At 57.0% G+C, this 19,193-nt stretch overlaps 1 protein-coding gene across 1 annotated transcript in view; it reads left to right on the forward strand.

The window, feature by feature from the left end:
- Positions 1 to 19,193, forward strand: part of DAGLA (diacylglycerol lipase alpha) — an 89,826-nt gene that overhangs the window by 57,193 nt on the left and 13,440 nt on the right. The window contains 7 exon segments of the mRNA XM_068170081.1: positions 5,429 to 5,563; positions 6,413 to 6,490; positions 7,794 to 7,918; positions 9,062 to 9,218; positions 10,134 to 10,217; positions 10,347 to 10,424; positions 18,876 to 18,956. Of these exon segments, the coding sequence (XP_068026182.1) occupies positions 5,429 to 5,563; positions 6,413 to 6,490; positions 7,794 to 7,918; positions 9,062 to 9,218; positions 10,134 to 10,217; positions 10,347 to 10,424; positions 18,876 to 18,956 (738 nt within the window).

Consider the following 19,193-nt stretch of genomic DNA (forward strand, 5'->3'; position numbering starts at 1 on the left):
CTTCAGTGCTTAGGGCTGGGGGAAGTCCAAAAGTAAGGAGACTTCCATGCCTGAGCTCCACAGATGGTTGAAGGAACCCAGGGATGTCACAGGATCCCAGCATGGTGGTGTGGGAAGGGAGCTGTGGAGCTCAGCCAGCCCCAGCCCCCTGCCCCAGCAGGGCACCCACAGCACCCTGCCCAGCAGCACAGTGCCCAGGGGGGGTTGCAAGCTCTCCACATAAGGACACTCCACAACCTCTCTGGGCAGCCTGCTCCAGGCCTCCAGCACCCTCACCCCAAACAACTTTCTCCTCAGCTTCAGAGGCAACCTCCTGCCTGACACTTTGTGCCCTCTGCCCCTTGGCCTGGCCCTGGCCACCACTCAGCAGAGTCTGGCCCCAGCCTCCAGCAGACTCAGAGACAGCAAACTGCTGCTGCTGCTGGAGCTGCTGTGACACAAAAGCTTGTTTGGCTCCAGTTTTCCACATGGATTGTCCTAAGCAGCTCTAGGAGAGGACCTGTGAGAGCCACCAGTGCTGGGTCTGAGGTCTCAGAGGGACAGCAGGTCAAGGCTGGGACACTGTCTGGGAACATGGTGGCATTTCATCCAGTCCTGCAGGAGCATGCCACTGGGAGGGTGAGGAGGCCAGTGTATGTTGTGGGGTGACTGCAGAACAGCAAAGGCCTTTGTCCTGTAGTGACTCAGTCCAAGAGAGCCTGGGAACTGCTGGAGAGAGTCCAGGGGAGGCTCTGAGGATGCTGAGGGGCCTGGAGCAGCTCTGTGAGGAGCAAAGGCTGAGAGCCCTGGGGCTGTGGAGCCTGCAGAAGAGCAGCCCCAGAGGGCAGCTGAGCAATGCTCAGCAAGAGCTAAAGGAGCTGTGGGGGGCAAGAGGCTGGGGCCAGACTCTGCTGAGTGGTGCCCAGGGCCAGGCCAAGGGGCAGAGGGCACCAAGTGTCAGGCAGGAGGTTGCCTCTGAAGCTGAGGAGAAAGTTGTTTGGGGTGAGGGTGCTGGAGGCCTGGATCTGGCTGATCTCCAGAGCTCCCTTCCAGCACCACCACGAGCCTGTGATTTCCTTGGGGGCTACTCAGTGCTCTCTGCTTGCCTCTGCCACCACAGCTCAGGCATCCTCGCTCCCACTGACAGCACAACCAGGTCACCTCACCCAGAGGTGCTGGGCCTGAGGGTGGAGGCTGGGTGCTGCAGCCTTGCTGAAGAGCCCTGAGAGGCCTCCCTGTGACCTGATTTCTGAACAATTCTGATTAATTCAGGAATGCAAAATATCTCTCTTCATGTCAAGCTGGGTTCCCTTCCCCCCTCCCCTCCCCCCCCCTCCTCTTCTTTTACCAACCTTCCCTCTCCAGCAGCTCTGTTCCTCCTCTTATGTTGGAGTTCAGGAGACAAGCAGCCAGCTAGCAGATCTCCACATTCCTTCTGCTGGGGAATTTCCATTTTTACATTCAGCTGGGGTGACTTCCAGCCTCTTTTCTTCTGCAGAAACAAGCTCTGACTTTGTGTGTCCTGGCATGACAGGCTGTGGAATGAATGCCTCTGTGTGTGTGTGTCAGAACTGAAGCCATCAGCCCCTGTCTCCCCCAGCCTTCATGGGAGGGGGTAAAAAGTGTTCTAGCAGATGATTGTGTCATCTTCCTGGGGTGGAAAGATAGTTCTGCAGAGTGGAGATGGATCTGGCTCTTAGGGGCTGGAGTGAAGCCTGCAATGCTCAAGTCTCCACCAGGTCTGCCAGCTCCATGCTCCTAGGTTCACAGAATGGGTTGGGTTGGAAGGGCCCTCAAAGATCATCCACTTCCACCCTCCCCACCATGGGCAGGGACACCTCCCACCAGCCCAGCTTGCTCAGCCTGGTCTTGGCCACTTCCAGGGAGGAAGCATCCCTGGGCAACCTGTTCCAGTGGCTCCCCACCCTCCTGGCAAGCATTTCTTCCTGATCTCCAGTCCAAATCAACCCTCTCCCAGCTTAGGGTGTGGAGAGGAACACCACAATCATCAGGCCACCTCCAGATGGTCCAGGAAAACTCTTCTTCTGGTTCATAGGTTGATAGCATCATAGCATCTTCCAGCTTAGGGTATGGAGAAGAGCACCACAATCATCAAGCCACCTCCAGGTGGTCCAGGAAAGCTCTTCTTCTGGTTCCTAGCATCACAGAATAGCTTAAAGATCATCTGGCTCCAACCCCACCTTGCCTTGGGCAGGGACACCTCCCACCAGCCCAGCTTGCTCAAGGCCTCATCCAACCTGGTCTTGGCCACTTTCAGGGAGGAAGCATCCCTGGGCAACCTGTTCCAGTGGCTCCCCACCCTCCCTGCCAAGCATTTCTGCCTGATCTCCAGTCCAAATCAACCCTCTCCCAGCTTAGGGTGTGGAGAAGAACACCACAATGATCAGGCCACCTCCAGATGGTCCAGGAAAACTCTTCTTCTGGTTCATAGGTTGATAGCATCATAGCATCTTCCAGCTTAGGGTATGGAGAAGAACACCACAATCATCAAGCCACCTCCAGGTGGTCCAGGAAAGCTCTTCTCCTGGTTCATAGGTTCATAGCATCTTCCAGCTTAGGGTATGGAGAAGAGCACCACAATCATGAGGCCACCTCCAGGTGGTCCAGGAAAGCTCTTCTCCTGGTTCCTAGAATCACAGAATAGCTTAAAGATCATCTGGCTCCAACCCCACCTTGCCTTGGGCAGGGACACCTCCCACTGGACCAGGCTGAACTTGGCTTTCTCCTTTGCTCAGGCTGTGAAGGGCTGCCCCTGTCACTTGGGCTTGGTGGATCCTGCCCCTACCCCCACTTTGGAGGCTGTTTGCATTTCTGGTGGTGCTGGGAGGAGCTGCTCAAAGATGTAGGGGGGCAGCACTCAAGGCTACTGCAGCTGAAACCCTGGAGAGGTTAATGCTGGTCCATTTGCTCTTCAGTGGCACAGCTGGCATGGAAACCTCCCACAGCTGGCACCTCCAGTCCCATCCTTCATGATGCCTTGGCTTGTTTTTGGGTAGGCAAGTGACAAAGGATAGGAAGTCATCTTGCACTCCAGGAGTTTGTCAGTGATGAAGGAATGTAGGTCACTTCCTGCAGGACTGCTGCTGGAGGAAGGGATCTGCAGTGTGGTGGGGTTGTTTTTAACCCATCAAAGAAGAGAGAGGGAGAGAGCTTGGCCTGAAGATCAACCCTCCTTCAAGTGCAGAGCTCAGCCTCCCTCTGCAGGCAAAGCTGCAGCTGCCTGGCCTTGGGGTGCTGTGAAAACCTGGGCTGAAAGGTCAGGGTGAGGCTGTGACAGCAGCAGAGGGGGTCAGGGGTTGGAATGGACCTTCAAAGATCATCAAGGCCAAGCCCCCCCTGCCAGAGCCTGAGCACAGAGACTAGCACAGGTCACACAGGAACACATCCAGATGGGGCTTGGAAGGCTCCAGAGAAGGAACAGAATTGACCAGGTTGGAAAAGACCTTAGAGATCATCCAGTCCAACCTATCACCCAGCACCATCTGATCAACTCAACCATGGTACCAAGCAGCCCATCCAGGCTCTTCCTAAACACCTCCAGGGATGGGGACTCCACCACCTCCCTGGGCAGCACATCCCAATGGCCAATCTCTCTGTCTGGGAAGAGCTTCCTAACATCCAGCCTGAACCTCCCCTGGCACAGCTTAAGTCTGTGTCCTCTTGTTCTGGTGCTGGCTGCCTGGGAGAAGAGACCAACCCCCACCTGGCTACAGCCTCCCTTCAGGGAGTTGGAGAGAGCAAGAAGGTCTCCCCTGAGCCTCCTCTTCTCCAGGCTAAGCAACCCCAGCTCCCTCAGCCTCTCCTCACAGGGCTGTGCTCCAGACCCCTCCCCAGCTTTGTTGCCCTTCTCTGGACACCTTCCAGCAGCTCAACATCTTTCCTAAACTGAGGGGGGCCCAGAACTGGACACAGGACTCAAGGTGTGGCCTGAGCAGTGCTGAGCACAGGGCAGAATGACCTCCCTGCTCCTGCTGGCCACACTGCTCCTGATGCAGGCCAGGATGCCCTTGGCCCTCTTGGCCAGCTGGGCACACTGCTGGCTCCTAATCTTACCTTTCTCCAGGTTCTCCTTCTCAACCCCTTTTGTTTGGATGTAGTCCAAGGTGAACAATTGGACTTGATGCTCTTGAAGGCCTTTTCCAGCCTCAGTGTTTGTATGAGCTTGGTAACTTGGTCAGCTCCTTCATCTCCCATGCCTAACACTTGCTTCCTGCAACTGACTCTTCCAAATCCCATAGCAAAGAGCAGGATGGGGAACAACAAAGCAGCTGTGGACACTGCTCAGGGGCTGGCTTCAGAGCTGTCACCTTCTCTGGGCTGTGCCTGGGGTGGTGAGGTCTGGGTTGAGTAAGGGACAAAATGATCCCAGAGCAGAGGTAAACTGTTAAACACCACAAAATCAGTGTGTCCCCTGAATAGCTTTGGTTCAGTTGGCCTGGATCAGCCAGGCTGTGGTCAGCAGGACCAGGTAAGGGGTTGTCCCCCTGGCCTGGGCACTGCTGAGGCCACAGCTGGAATCCTGGGGGCAGTTTTGGGCCTCTCACTCCAAGAAGGACATTGAGGAGCTGGAGCAGGGCCAGAGAAGGGCAACCAAGCTAGGGAAGGGGCTGGAGAAGAGGGCTGGGGAGGAGCAGCTGAGGGAGCTGGGGGTGTTGAGCCTGGAGCAGAGGAGGCTGAGGGGAGAGCTTCTGGCTCTCTGCAGCTCCCTGCAAGGAGGCTGCAGCCTGGTGGGGGTTGGGCTCTTGTGCCAAGGAACAAGTGCCAGGACAAGAGGAGATGGCCTCAAGTTGCCCCAGGGGAGGTTTAGGTTGGCCATGAGGAACAATTTCATTGCTGCCAGAGTGGTCAGGCACTGGAACAGGCTGCCCAGGGCAGAGGTGCTGGAGTCACCCTCCAGGGAGGCGTTCAGGAAACGTGTGGCCACGGCACCTGGGGACATGGTTTAGTGGCCACAGTGGTGTCATGCTGGCACTTGGACTGGATGATCTTAGAGGGCTTTTGCAACCCAACCAGCCCTGTGGCTCTGTGAAATTTGCTCTTGAGGAGAAAGGGCAACTCTGAGATCCCCTTGGCTTGGGGTTTGCTTGGTTCTCATGTTGCTTCCTCTGCTTTATTTCCAACTTAGAGCTGAGAACATAGCTCCTCTCTCCCTTTTGCTGGTGAGGTGCTCTGCTTGCCCACACAAACACCCATCACAGCACCAATTCAGTCTCAGCTGAAGCCTCCAAATGTGCCTGTGTTAAAATAAACCCCCATGCAGACCATCAGAGCAGACACTGTGTTCCCTGAAGGAACCTCCTGGCTGCTTGGGAGCCGGCGCTCCAGAAACGAGGCCGCTCCTGCTGCATACCTTCTCCTTCCCTGGCCTGTTTCGTGGCTCCCCCCACAGCCAGTCCCCCTCAGCTCTTCTCTCCTGGGCTCTTTGCAGGATGCCTACTCAGAGATTGCCTACCTTTTTGCTGAGTTCTTCAGGGACCTTGACATCGTCCCCTCCGACATCATCGCGGGGCTGGTCCTCCTGCGGCAGCGGCAGCGAGCCAAGCGCAGCGCCGTGCTGGATGAGGTAGGTGGCTGAGGAGCCCTCTCCCTGTGCTCTCTTATCCTGCTGCTCTCAGTTGCCTTGCTGAGAGCTTTAGGAGGAAGCTCTTTACCAGGAGGGTGGGGGGAACATTGGAACAGGTAAGCCCAGGGAGGCAGCTGAGGCTCCGTCCTTGCAAGATGCTCGAGGTGAGGCTCTCCAGAGCTGTTGGCAACTTGACTTAATGGAGGCTGCCCAGATGAGCCTTGCAGGCCCCTTCCAACAGAAGCCATTCTCTGGCTCTCTGACTCTGCCCACCTTGCTGCTGCTGCTGCAGGATGGGGCTGGTGCCAGTCACTGAAGCTGTCAAGTTGACAGCAACATTCCCAGCTTCTCCAGCAGCTTCTTCCTCCAAGACTCCCAAAGAGCTGAGGTGCCACCGAGCCAGACTGGTGAAACCTGGTGCCTTTTCTGAGGCAGGTGATAGAGCCAGATTTAGCTCTTGACCCCAAAGAGGCCTGGGAGGAGGTGGGAGGTACTTGTGGAGCACATGGGAAGATCACCTCCCCAGTCGTGATGCGGAGAAACCTTCCAGCACCTGGGTAAAGCAAGCTGCAGGAGGAACTCGAGGTGGAGGGAGGGGGAGGGAGGAACCATTCCCAATCCAACTGTGGCTTCTCCAACCCAGCAGCAAACTCCTTGGGCTTAGTTTTTCCCCTCAGAGGGTGGGGTTCAGGTAGTGGTGAACAGGTTGAGCAGCAGAATGGGAGCCAGCAGAGGGGAGTGGGTTGGGGCTCCTCGGAAGTGTTGTTCCCAGCTGCTTCCTGGTGGAGGTGTGGCTGCTGTCTTGGTGTCCCAGAGCAGAACTCTTTGATGTGTGTTTGTGACTTACAGGCAAACAATGACATTTTAGCTTTCCTCTCTGGGATGCCAGTGACCAGGAACACCAAGTACCTGGATCTGAAGAACGCAGTAAGTGCCTGGCTTGTGCTCTCGCAGCCTCCTCCTGCTTCCTCGCACACACCCTGCCTGTGGTGGACTTCCCAGAGGCTTCTCTTAGTCCTTTCTGGCCCTCTCTGGAATAAGCCCAAGAAAGGGGAGTCAAATTTCAAGTTAAAGCCAAAAAAAACAAAGAAAACTAAATAGAATCACAGAATTGTTTGGGTTGGGAGAGACCTCTGAGTCCAATCCTCCACCCAGCACCACCATGGCCACTGAACCAGGCCCTCAAGTGCCCTCTGAACACCTGAGTGCAATCCTCAGCCCAGCACCACCATGGCCACTAAACCAGGTCCCCAAGTGCCCTCTGAACACCATTGAGTCCAACCCTCAACCCAGCACCACCATGGCCACCAAACCAGGCCCCCAAGTGCCCTCTGAACACCTCTGAGTCCAATCCTCCACCCAGCACCACCATGGCCACTAAACCAGGCCCCCAAGTGCTCTCTGAACACCTCTGAGTCCAACCCTTCACCCAGCACCACCATGGCCACCAAACCAGGCCCCCAAGTGCCCTCTGAACACCTCTGAGTCCAATCCTCCACCCAGCACCACCATGGCCACTAAACCAGGTCCCCAAGTGCCCTCTGAACATCTCTGAGTCCAATCCTCCACCCAGCACCACCATGGCCACTAAAGCAGGCCCCCAAGTGCCATGGCCACACATTTCTGGAGCACCCCCAGGGATGGGGACTCCACCATCACCTTGCAAGGGCAGCCTGTTTCCATGCCTGACCACTGTACTAATGTACAGCAGAATCTGCACAGATCCCTTTCACAGCCTCATCCCTGCCCTCCATGAGTGGCAGAGCTCCCACATGGATGAGGAATGGCCAGTGTGAGGTGTCTCCAAAGCTGGAGGGATGAGTGCAGCATCCAGGAGCATCCTGCAGAGCTCCATATGGGAGTGCCCCCAGCAGAGCTCACGGAGCCCAGCAGGCAGATCTGCATCATGCTAAGGGCAGGGAGCTGCCTGCTGGTGCTGAGCTGGAGCCTCTCTCCCTGGGGCTGCCTCTCAGGGTGGAAATGGCCACGGTCTGCTCTGCTCTGTGTGAATCAAGCTTGGCTTTCCTTCTGGAATGCTTGCTGGGACAGTCCTTCACTGGGCAAGCTGTGCTCAGCCCCCCCTGGATGAGATGGTAGTGCTGCAAGGTTGCCCTGAGGAAGGGGCTGTGCGAGGAGGCAGCTTGTGGCCCTGCTGGTGGCGCCGGCAGGAGGGAGGGGGAGGCTCAGGGTCCCCAAGGGGGGTGTGCAGTGAGTCCCTTGTCTCTTGCAGCAAGAGATGCAGCGCTACAAGGAGGTCTGCTACTACATGCTCTTTGCCCTGGCTGCCTATGGCTGGCCCATTTACCTGATGAGGAAGCCCACCTGTGGACTCTGTCGCCTGGCCAGATCCTGCTCGTGAGTGCTCGCCCTGCCCACCCCAGCACTCTGCCTTCTCCTCTGCCTTGCCCTCCTGTCTTGCCTGGTTGGAGCTGTTTCATCACTTTCCTCTCCATCAGCCCTCGTGTTTCTTATCCCTGCCCCTGGTAGGGGGGGTTGGAATTGCTAGAGCAGTGGAGGGACAGAGCTTGGAAGCACAGGATCCAAGAGAAGACTCTGAGGGGGACACCTTAGAGCTGCATTCTGGTAGGGTAGAGTGGAGTGGAGTGGAATGGAATGGAATAGAATAGAATTAACCAGGTTGGAAGAGACCCTCAAGATCATCCAGTCCAACCTCTCACCCAACACCATCTAATCAACTCAACCATGGCACCAAGCACCCCATCCAGGCTCTTCCTAAACACCTCCAGTGATGGTGACTCCACCACCTCCCTGGGCAGCACATCCCAATAGCCAATCTCTCTTGCTGGGAAGAACTTCTTCCTAATATCCATCCTGAACCTCCCCTGGCACAGCTTGAGACTGTGTCCTCTTGTTCTGGTGCTGCTTGCCTGGGAGAAGAGACCAACCCCCTCCTGGCTACAACCTCCCTTCAGGTAGCTGTAGAGAGCAAGAAGGTCTCCCCTGAGCCTCCTCTTCTCCAGGCTAAGGGTATCTAGAGACAGGATAAGGGAGAATGGTTTGAAGCTGAGGGAGAGCAGGGTTAGGCTGGAGCTTAGGAAGAAGTTCTTCAGCCCTAGGGTGGTGAGACTCTGGACCAGGCTGCCCAGGGAGGCTGTGGCTGCCTTCCCTCTGGGGATGTTCAAAGCTAGGCTGGATGAGACTTTGAGTCCAGTTGAGAGGCGTCCCTGCCCGGGGCGGATGATCTCCGAGGTCCCTTCTGTGATCCCTTGAGGAGATCCCGTTCTCACCACGCGCTGGTTCCTCGGGGACCGCTTGCCCTGCAGCTCTCTCTGGTGCTGGGAAGGAAAACTGCATCAGCTGCCAGCGCCGCTGGTGAGCTGCGCGCTGCTGCTGCCGCTGCTGCCGCGAGTGGCGGCGGCCGCTGCTCCTGCGCCTGGCTGCCTCTCTCCCGCCTTCCCCTCGCATCGTCCCACTCCAAAGCCAGCCCCTGCCCCAGCCCTCTTTTCCTCCAAGCCCCGTTTGTTTTTATCCCCGCAGGTGCTGCTGTCTGTGCCCGTCCCGGCCCCGCTATGCCCCCAGCGTCACCATCGAGGAGGACAACTGCTGCGGCTGCAACGCCATCGCCATCCGCAGGCACTTCTTGGACGAGAACATGACCTCGGTGGACATCGTGTACACCTCTTGTCACGATGCTGTAAGGAGCTGAAATAGGGATAGGAGTAGGATAGGGTAGGGTAGGGTAGGATAGGATAGGATAGGATAGGATAGAATAGAATAGGATAGGATAGAATAGGATAGGATAGAATAGGATAGGATGGAATGGAATGGAATAGAATAGAATAGAATAGAATAGAATAGAATAGAATAGAATGGAATGGAATGGAATGGAATGGAATGGAATGGAATGGAATGGAATGGAATGGAATGGAATGGAATAGAATGGAATGGAATGGAATAGAATAGAATGGAATAGAATAGAATGGAATGGAATGAACCAGGCTGGAAAAGACCTTTGAGATCATCCAGTCCAACCTATCACCCAGCACCATCTGCTCAACTAATCCATGGCACCAAGGGCCTCATCCAGGCTCTTCCAAATCAACCATGGCATCCAGCACCCCATCCAGTCTCCTCCTAAACACCTCCAGGGATGGTGACTCCACCACCTCCTTGGGCAGCACCTCCCAAGGGCCAATCTCTCTTTCTATGAAGAACTTCTTCCTCACCTCCAGCCTGAACCTCCCCTGGCACAGCTTGAGACTGTGTCCTCTTGTTCTGCTGGTGGGTGCCTGGGAGAAGAGACCAACCCCCACTTGGCTACAACCTCCCTTCAGGGAGTTGGAGAGAGCAAGAAGGTCTCCCCTGAGCCTCCTCTTCTCCAGGCTAAGCAACCCCAGCTCCCTCAGCCTCTCCTCACAGGGCTGTGCTCCAGACCCCTCCCCAGCCTCACTGCCTTTCTCTGGTCACATTCAAGTGTGTGCTGCTGCCCAAGATGAGGTGACTCAGAGGAGTGTTCACCCAGGAGGCAGCACCTGTCCCCCTGCTCTGCAGGAGAGGGGCTGCAGGTGGAATGCCTGCACTGCTAGTTACAGGAGTGGATCTTTTCCAGGTCTATGAAACCCCTTTCTATGTGGCTGTGGACCACGAGAAGAAGAAGGTGGTCATCAGCATCCGAGGGACGCTGTCTCCAAAGGTGAGTGTGGCCTTCAGTGGGCTCACACACCCTTGGCCACCCTGGCAGACAGCCAGGAGAGCCTGAGAGCTTCCTGACTCACCCCTGATGCTGGCTTGACCTGAGCTGTGGGGACTCCTTCTCTTCCAGGATGCCCTGACCGACCTCACTGGGGATGCAGAGCGCCTGCCGGTCGAGGGGCACCACGGAACATGGCTGGGACACAAGGTGAGGGGAAGAAACCCAACTCCACCACTGCTTTTCCTCATGGTTTGGCTTCTTCATTACAGCCTCCCCACCCCCCCCAAAAAAGGTCTTGAGGTTGTTTTTCAGGAGGGTGTTAAGAGCTGTTGCAGGACAGAGCTCAGAGGGTTGTGAGCAGCCCTGCGGAGTCTAGTTGGAGGCCTGGAGCTTGTGCTGCTCCCCAGGGGTCTGTATGGGGTCCAGGCTTGCTCAAAATCTTCCTCAGTAACCTGGATTGAAGGGACAGAGCTGGAGCTCTCAGCCTTTGCTCCTCACAGAGCTGCTCCGGGCCCTTCAGCGTCTTCAGAGCATCCACGGGACTCCCTCCCAGGCTCTCTTGAACTGGGGAACCCAGAACTGGACCCAAGTGCTCCAGCTGTGGCCTCACCAGGGCAGAGTAGAGGAGCAGGAGAACCTCCCTTTGACCTGCTGGCCACTCTTCTTCATGCCCCCAGGAGACCATTGGCCTTCTTGGCCAAGAAGGCTGAGAGCCCTGGGGCTGTGGAGCCTGCAGAAGAGCAGCCCCAGAGGGCAGCTGAGCAATGCTCAGCAAGAGCTAAAGGAGCTGTGGGGGGCAAGAGGCTGGGGCCAGACTCTGAGGTCTCAGAAGGACAGCAGGTCAAGGCTGAGACACTGTCAGGGAACATGGTGGCATTTCATCCAGTCCTGCAGGAGCATGCCACTGGGAGGGTGAGGAGGCCAGTGTATGTTGTGGGGTGACTGCAGAACAGCAAAGGCCTTTGTCCTGTAGTGACTCAGTCCAAGAGAGCCTGGGAACTGCTGGAGAGAGTCCAGGGGAGGCTCTGAGGATGCTGAGGGGCCTGGAGCAGCTCTGGGAGGAGCAAAGGCTGAGAGCCCTGGGGCTGTGGAGCCTGCAGAAGAGCAGCCCCAGAGGGCAGCTGAGCAATGCTCAGCAAGAGCTCAAGGAGCTGTGGGGGGCAAGAGGCTGGGGCCAGCCTCTGCTGAGTGGTGCCCAGGGCCAGGCCAAGGGGCAGAGGGCACCAAGTGTCAGGCAGGAGGTTGCCTCTGAAGCTGAGGAGAAAGTTGTTTGGGGTGAGGGTGCTGGAGGCCTGGAGCAGGCTGCCCAGAGAGGTTGTGGAGTGTCCTTGTGTGGAGAGCTTGCAACCCCCCCTGGGCAGTGTGCTGCTGGGCAGGGTGCTGTGGGTGCCCTGCTGGGGCAGGGGGCTGGGGCTGGCTGAGCTCCACAGCTCCAACCCCCTCCATGCTGGGACTCTGGCTTTCTGTCTTGCATAACTGCACTGAAATGGCTTTGAAATGGTAAAGCAGGAGCCTGGGTGTGAGCAGGAAAAGTCAGGCTGCTAATTAAACCCTGCTCAATGAGTGAAAGCCAAACATCTGCAGAGAGACTTAGAACCCAAATCATTGAAGTCATCCAAATGAGGTTGGGTTGTGTTTTTTTTTTCATCCAGTGACCTTCTCAGAAGTTGCAATCAGCACCTTGAGGAGATGTTTAACATTCTGCTGCTGTGGGGTGGGCCTAGCTGAAGCTCCTTGAAGGACACTGGCAGGACAGGGATGTAGGCAGGGGGAGGGTGGGCTGAGACTAATGCTCTGTGTCTGGGTTACTGATCAGCGTGGAGCTGACTCAAATCCATTTACTGGAGAGCTGACCCTTGCCCCCAGTCCAGCAGAAGCATGCCACACATGCTGAGTTTGGAGATCATCAGGAATTTGGCAGCCTCTCAAGCTCCTCTGCCAGAGTGGGAAAGGAAAAGACAACCTGGAGGCTGTGCGTGGTGGGAAGGACACACAGCAGCTGCTGGAGAGGCTGAGCTCAGGGGGAGGAGGCTTGTGGGGCTGGCAGCTGAAAGGAGGGGGTTCTGCTCCTCTGCTCCCCTTTGCTGACACCCCACCTGCAGTGCTGGGGCCAGCTCTGCAGTCCTCAGCACTGCACAGACAGGGAGCTGTGTTGGAGCAGGGCCAGAGGAGGCCACAGCAGTGATGGGAGGGCTGGAAGCCCTCTGCTGTGAGGCCAAGCTGAGAGAGTTGGGGTGGTTCAGCTTGGAGAAGAGAAGGCTCCAGGGAGACCTTCTGGTGGCCTTTGAGTCCCTTTGGGTGGAAAGGACTTTCAAAACTCATCTACTGCAACCCCCTGCAGGGACAGCCCCAACCACAGCAGGCTGCTCAGAGCCCCCAACCAACCTGAGCTGCAGTGGGGCCAGGGCTGGGGCAGCTCCCAGCTCTCTCTGGGCAGCCTGGGATAGGCTCTCACCACCCTCAGGGGCAGAAATCTCTCCCTTCTGCCCAGGCTGAATCTCTCTCTGATAGTTCCAAACCATCAGCCCTTGTCCTGGCACAAAGGGCCCTGCTCCAAAGTCTGTCCCCAGCTTTCTTCTCAGCCCCTTGAAGCCCTCTGGACTTGCTCTAAGAGGTCTATGTCCTTTCTTGTGCTGAGGACTCCAGGTCTGGCTGGCTGAGGGCACAGAAAATGATCTTTAGCCATGTGACTCTAATGCCTCCTAAGCTGCTGTCTCCTGCAGTGCCAGTGCCACTTCTGCTTGCACTGAGTCATTAGGCCCAAATGACTCCACACAATCAGTGTGAGCAGCAGCAAGAAGCTGAAAGGGAACAAAAGGGCAGCAAGGGAATTCCTTCTGGGTTTCCTGTGCAGAAGAGACACCAGGGAGAGACCCTGGCACAGGTTGGCTTTTCCTTGGGAGCCTTTGTGTTGGATGTCTTCATCTGCCAGTGCCTGAGATGAGCCAGGGGCAGCTCCTTGCCTTTCTTCTCCACTGAGCTCTTCTTTGGCCCTCTGTGTTAGTTCTTTTTCTTCTTCTCCTCCTTTTTGTTCCCCATTGTTGCTGGGACAGAAGAAAGCTTCAGCCTGAGTTGTTATCAGTATTCATCTGCAGACAAAGGACAGCCCCAGGGGAGCTAATGGGGATCAGAGGCTTCTCAGCTGCCAAGGCTGCATGAATGTTTTATGTCCAAAAGTCAACTTCAATGCAGAAAGCAATGAAGTGGCCTGGGAACACATTTAATTAGGGGAAGAGGTAGCTGGGGAGGGGGGTGGCTGGTGACAGTGGCTGGAGGTGTGCCCAGGTGGCCAAAAAAGCCACCAGCAGCCTGGCCTGGAGCAGCAAGAGTGTGGCCAGCAGGAGCAGGGCAGGGATTGTCCCCTGGGCTGGGCACTGCTGAGGCCACAGATGGAATCCTGGGGGCAGTTTTGAGCCTCTCACTCCAAGAAGGACATTGAGGAGCTGGAGCAGGGCCAGGGGGAAGGGTCTGGAGAAGAGGGCTGGGGAGGAGCAGCTGAGGGAACTGGGGGTGTTGAGCCTGGAGCAGAGGAGGCTGAGGGGAGAGCTTCTGGCTCTCTGCAGCTCCCTGCAAGGAGGCTGCAGCCAGGCAGGGGTTGGGCTCTTCTCATAAGGAACAAGTGCCAGGACAAGTGGGAATGGCCTCAAGTTGCCCCAGGGGAGGTTTAGTTTGTCCATGAGGAACAATTTGTTGCCCTTGAGGGTTGTCAAGGCCTGGCCCAGGGCAGTGGTGGAGCTCCCATCCCTGGAGGGGTTTCCAAGCCCTGGAGCTGTGGTGCTGAGGGCCAGGGCTTGGCCGTGCCCTGGGCAGCGCCGGGTGAAGGGTTGGACTCCATGATCATCAAGGGTCCCTTCCAACCCAACCCCCTCTGTGGTTCCATGGCTCTGTGCTTGTGTGGAGGCCTGGCCATGCAGGAGCTGCCTCCCTGGGGCTGGCTGCTGGCTGTGCCTCCTGCTGGTTCCCTCCTGTGGGCTGCTGCAGCCTCTTCTCTGCGCTCAGCTTCACGCAGAGTCCAGCAGGCAGCCCAGGAGAGGAACCTCTTGATGTGTACATGAGCTGCCTTATCTCCCCACCAGGGCCACCACTGGAGCTGTCTGATTGCTTGGCTTACTGCCAGTGCCACACTTGAAATATAGATGAGGCCTCAGAGCTGGTTTGGATCAAAACACAGAGCTGGAAGTCAAGGCTTAGGGCTTGGAATGGCTAAGGGGGGAGGAAAGAGGTGGTCACAGTTGGGAGTGGAAATGAACAGCCAAGAAAAAACCCCAAACCCAAACCCTCTTGACTGGTTTTGAAATCAAATCTACAGGTTTGGATAGGAATTCACTGGGAAAAAAATCCTTGAAGCAATAAGGTTGGAAAAGACCTCAGAGCTCATTGAGCCCAACCTGTCACCCAACACCTCCTGACTACCTAAAGCACGGCTCCAAGGGCCATGATGATCCTTAGGCAGAGGTGTGGAGCCCTCCTGAGTTCTCTTGGGCTTGGGCAGGGCAAATGTAATGTGGTGATGGTGGTGGTGTTGGGTTCTGAAGGTGCTGAGGGGCCTGGAGCAGCTCTGTGAGGAGCAAAGGCCCTGGGGCTGTGGAGCCTGCAGAAGAGCAGCCCCAGAGGGCAGCTGAGCAATGCTCAGCAAGAGCTAAAGGAGCTGTGGGGGACAAGAGGCTGGGGCCAGACTCTGCTGAGTGGTGGCCAGGGCCAGGCCAAGGGGCAGAGGGCACAAAGTGTCAGGCAGGAGGTTGCCTCTGAAGCTGAGGAGAAAGTTGTTTGGGGTGAGGGTGCTGGAGGCCTGGAGCAGGCTGCCCAGAGAGGTTGTGGAGTGTCCTTGTGTGGAGAGAGTCTTGTGTGCTGCGGAGTCTAGTTGGAGGCCTGGAGCTTGTGGTGTTCCCCAGGGGTCTGTACTGGGTCCAGTCTTGTTCAAGACCTTCATTAGTAACCTGGATTGAAAGGACAGAGATGGAGCTCTCAGCCTTTGCTCCTCACAGAGCTGCTCCAGGCCCCTCAGCATCTTCAGGGCATCCACTGGACTCCCTCTCCCAGTCTCTCTTGAACTGGGGAGCCCAGAACTGGAGTCAGTGCTCTAACTGTGGCCTCACCAGAGCAGAGGAGGGCCTGCTGGCCACACTCTTCTTCATGCCCTCACCTCCAGGCTAAACCTCCCCTGGCACAGCTTGAGACTGTGTCCTCTTGTGCTGGGTGCCTGGGAGAAGAGACCAACCCCCACCTGGCTACAACCTCCCTTCAGGGAGTTGGAGAGAGCAATGAGGTCTCCCCTGAGCCTCCTCTTCTCCAGGCTAAGCAACCCCAGCTCCCTCAGCCTCTCCTCACAGGGCTGTGCTCCAGGCCCCTCCCCAGCTTTGTTGCCCTTCTCTGGACACCTTCCAGCAGCTCAACATCTTTCCTAAACTGAGGGTGGCCCAGAACTGGACACAGGACTCAAGGTGTGGTCTAACCAGTGCTGAGCACAGGGCACAATGACTTCCCTGCTCCTGCTGGCCACACTGTTCCTGATGCAGGCCAGGATGCCCTTGGCCTTCTTGGCCAGCTGGGCACACTGCAGGCTCATGTTCAGCCTACCATCAACCACTACCCCCAGGTCGCTCTCTGCCTGGCTGCTCTCAGCCACTCTGCCCCCAGCCTGTAGCACTGCCTGGGGTTGCTGTGGCCAAAGTGCAACACCCAGCCCTTGGGCTTGTTGAATGCCATCCTGTAGTTCCATTTCTTTGGGGTACAGGAGAGGGTGTCCCTCCTGCTGGTGGTCTCCAGGGCAGGTTGTCTCATTCTCTGCTATTAGAATCCCTGCCTTTATGAGGTCCTCCTTTTAACTGTCCAAAACAGAGCTCCAGGGCTGGCTGACAGCCCCATTTGGAGCCTCTCCATGGATTTAGGTCATGCTGTTCCCAAATAGAATGCTGACTTTCCATGCAGTCATTAGGGTGGCACATGAAGAGCCCTCTCAACACCATGCAAGCTGCTGGGAGCTCTGCACAGGCCCCCTCCTGGCATCTGCTTTTGGGGGGTGGTTTTGGTGGCACCACAGGCAGGCAAAGCCCAGCAGAGAATCCTCCTGGTTCTGCTCCTTTCCCTTCCTTGCTCAGGTGGCGTTTGATAGTGAGGACTTTGAAGATGCTTTGCCAAGGAGTTCTTTCATGTCTCAGTGATCAAACAGAGCCCAGTCCTGGGCACTTTGTACCTCAAGGCTTTTCAGGTCTGGGGAGCAGCAAAGGAGCTGACCTGCCCTGGGTTTGGGGCAGCCCAGGCACTGGGAACTGTCTGAGGGCTTTCATCACCAAATTAGCAGCAGATGACTTCCCTTTGCCATGGATCACAGCACTTTGCCTTCAGCCTTTGGAGTTCAGGCTCACTCAGCCCTGAGCTAAACTGCAGTGAAGGCATCACCAAGAGCAGCTTCTAGCTGCCTGTTTCAAACAGAGCAGAGAGGCATGGAATGGCTCAGGCTGGGAAAAGAGCTTCAAGGTCATCACTTCCAAGCTTTAACCCAGCACTGCCAGGGCACCACCAAACCCTGGCCCTCAGCACCACAGCTCAGAAACCCCTCCAGGGATGGGGACTCCACCACTGCCCTGGGCAGCCTGGGCCAGGCCTTGACAGCCCCGAAGAGCCAGGTCTTGACAATCCCTGCCCTGCTCCTGCTGGCCACATCATTGCTGCTCCAGGCCAGGCTGCTGGTGGCCTCCTTGGCCACCTGGGCACCCCCTGGCTCATCCCCAGCTGCTGTCACCAGCCCCCTGCCAGCTCCTTTCCCACCAGGCAGTTTCCAGCCACTCTACCCCCAGCCTGGAGCCTTCCTGGTTGCTGTGACCCCAGTGCAGGGCCCAGTTGTGCTCTGCCTGCTGCCACCACCCTGTGCCAGTTTGAGATGCAGCAGGAGCAGCCAGCATCTGATGTGGGTTCCTTCCCCACAGCAACAGAGCAGATGAGGAGAGGACACTGTGCAGGACCCAGCCCTCTGGCCTCACCCATGGCTCCAACCACACCAGGTCCCTTTGCAGAGCCTTCCAAGCCTCCAGCAGATCAACACTGCCACCCAGTTCAGTGTCATCTGCAAGCTTACTGAGGGTTCATTCCATTCCCTCATCCACAGCAGCTGCCAGTGAAGCCCAGTCTGGAGCACAGCCCTGTGAGGAGAGGCTGAGGGAGCTGGGGTTGCTTAGCCTGGAGAAGAGGAGGCTCAGGGGAGACCTTCTGGCTCTCTCCAACTCCCTGAAGGGAGGTTGGAGCCAGGTGGGGGTTGGTCTCTTCTCCCAGGCACCCAGCAGCAGAACAAGAGGACACAGTCTCAAGCTGGGCCAGGGGAGGTTTGGGCTGGATGTTAGGAAGAAGTTCTTCACAGAAAGAATTGGAATGTGCTGCCCAGGGAGGTGGTGGAGTCCCCATCCCTGGAGGTGTTTAGGAAGAGCCTGGATGGGCTGCTTGGTGCCATGGTTGAGTTGGTTAGATGGTGCTGGGTGATAGGTTGGACTGGATGATCACAAAGGTCTTTTCCAACCTGTTTTGTTCTGCTCTGCTTCTGTTCTCTTCTCCTCTCTTCTGCTCTGCTCCTGTCCTGCACTGCTCCTGTCCTGCACTGCTCCTGTCCTGCGCTGCTCTGCTCCTGCTCTGCTCCTGCTCTGCTCTGCTCCTGTTCTGCTCCTGTCCTGCTCTGCTCCACTCCTGTCCTGCTCTGCTCTGCTCCACTCCTGTCCTGCTCTGCTCTGCTCCTGTCCTGTCCTGCTCCTGTCCTGTCCTGCTCTGCTCCTGTCCTCTGCTCCTGTCCTCTGCTCCTGTCCTCTGCTCCTGTCCTCTGCTCCTGCTCTGCTCTGCTCCTGCTCTGCTCTGCTCCTGCTCTGCTCTGCTCCTGCTTGCTTCTGCTCCTGTCCTCTGCTCCTGTCCTCTGCTCCTGTCCTCTGCTCCTGTCCTGCTCTGCTCCTGTCCTCCTCTGCTCCTGACCTCTGCTCCTGCTCTGCTCCTGCTCTGCTCTGCTCCTGCTCTGCTCTGCTCCTGCTCTGCTCTGCTCCTGCTTGCTTCTGCTCCTGTCCTCTGCTCCTGTCCTCTGCTCCTGCTCTGCTCTGCTCCTGCTCTGCTCTGCTCCTGCTCTGCTCTGCTCCTGCTTGCTTCTGCTCCTGTCCTCTGCTCCTGTCCTCTGCTCCTGTCCTGCTCTGCTCCTGTCCTGCTCTGCTCCTGTCCTCCTCTGCTCCTGACCTCTGCTCCTGCTCTGCTCCTGCTCTGCTCTGCTCCTGCTCTGCTCTGCTCCTGCTCTGCTCTGCTCTGCTCCTGCTTGCCTCTGCTCCTGTCCTCTGCTCCTGTCCTCTGCTCCTGTCCTCTGCTCCTGTCCTCTGCTCCTGTCCTCTGCTCCTGTCCTCTGCTCCTGTCCTCTGCTCCTGTCCTGCTCTGCTCCTGTTCTGCTCTGCTCCTGTCCTGCTTCCATTCCATTCCATTCCATTCCATTCCATTCCATTCCATTCCATCCCATCCCATCCCATCCCATCCCCCAAATATGCAGTGGAGTCACAGTGTCCTCCCTGCCCCCTGGAGCGGTGCTGGGTGGCAGTGGGAGCTGACAGAGCACTTGAGGCAGCTCAGTGTGTGCTGGATGTGGAGCTCAGGGCTGATGTGCAGCTGTTCACGTCCTGCTCTGCCTTGGTGTTTCTCCCTCAGGGAATGGTGCTGTCTGCTGAGTACATCAAGAAGAAACTGGAGCAGGAAATGGTGCTTTCTCAAGCTTTTGGGCGAGATTTGGTGAGTCCTGAGCTGGTTTCTCTCCTTGCAGGCTCCACAGAAGGGCAGGAGAGTTTCAGAAGCTGCTGGCTTGAGGGAAATCTCCACAGCCCTGAACCTCCTGGGCTGAATTCTCACATCTTCCTCCCATTCCTCTCCCTCTGGATTGCCAGGCAGGCAACTAGTTACACAGCATCCCAGCATGGTGGGGTTGGAAGGGAGCTCTGGAGCTCAGCCAGCCCCAGCCCCCTGCCCCAG

The sequence above is a fragment of the Melanerpes formicivorus genome, unplaced genomic scaffold (genome assembly GCF_026170545.1).
Source record: "Melanerpes formicivorus ecotype bairdi unplaced genomic scaffold, bMelFor1.0.p_v2 SCAF_281, whole genome shotgun sequence".
Lineage (NCBI taxonomy): Eukaryota > Metazoa > Chordata > Aves > Piciformes > Picidae > Melanerpes > Melanerpes formicivorus.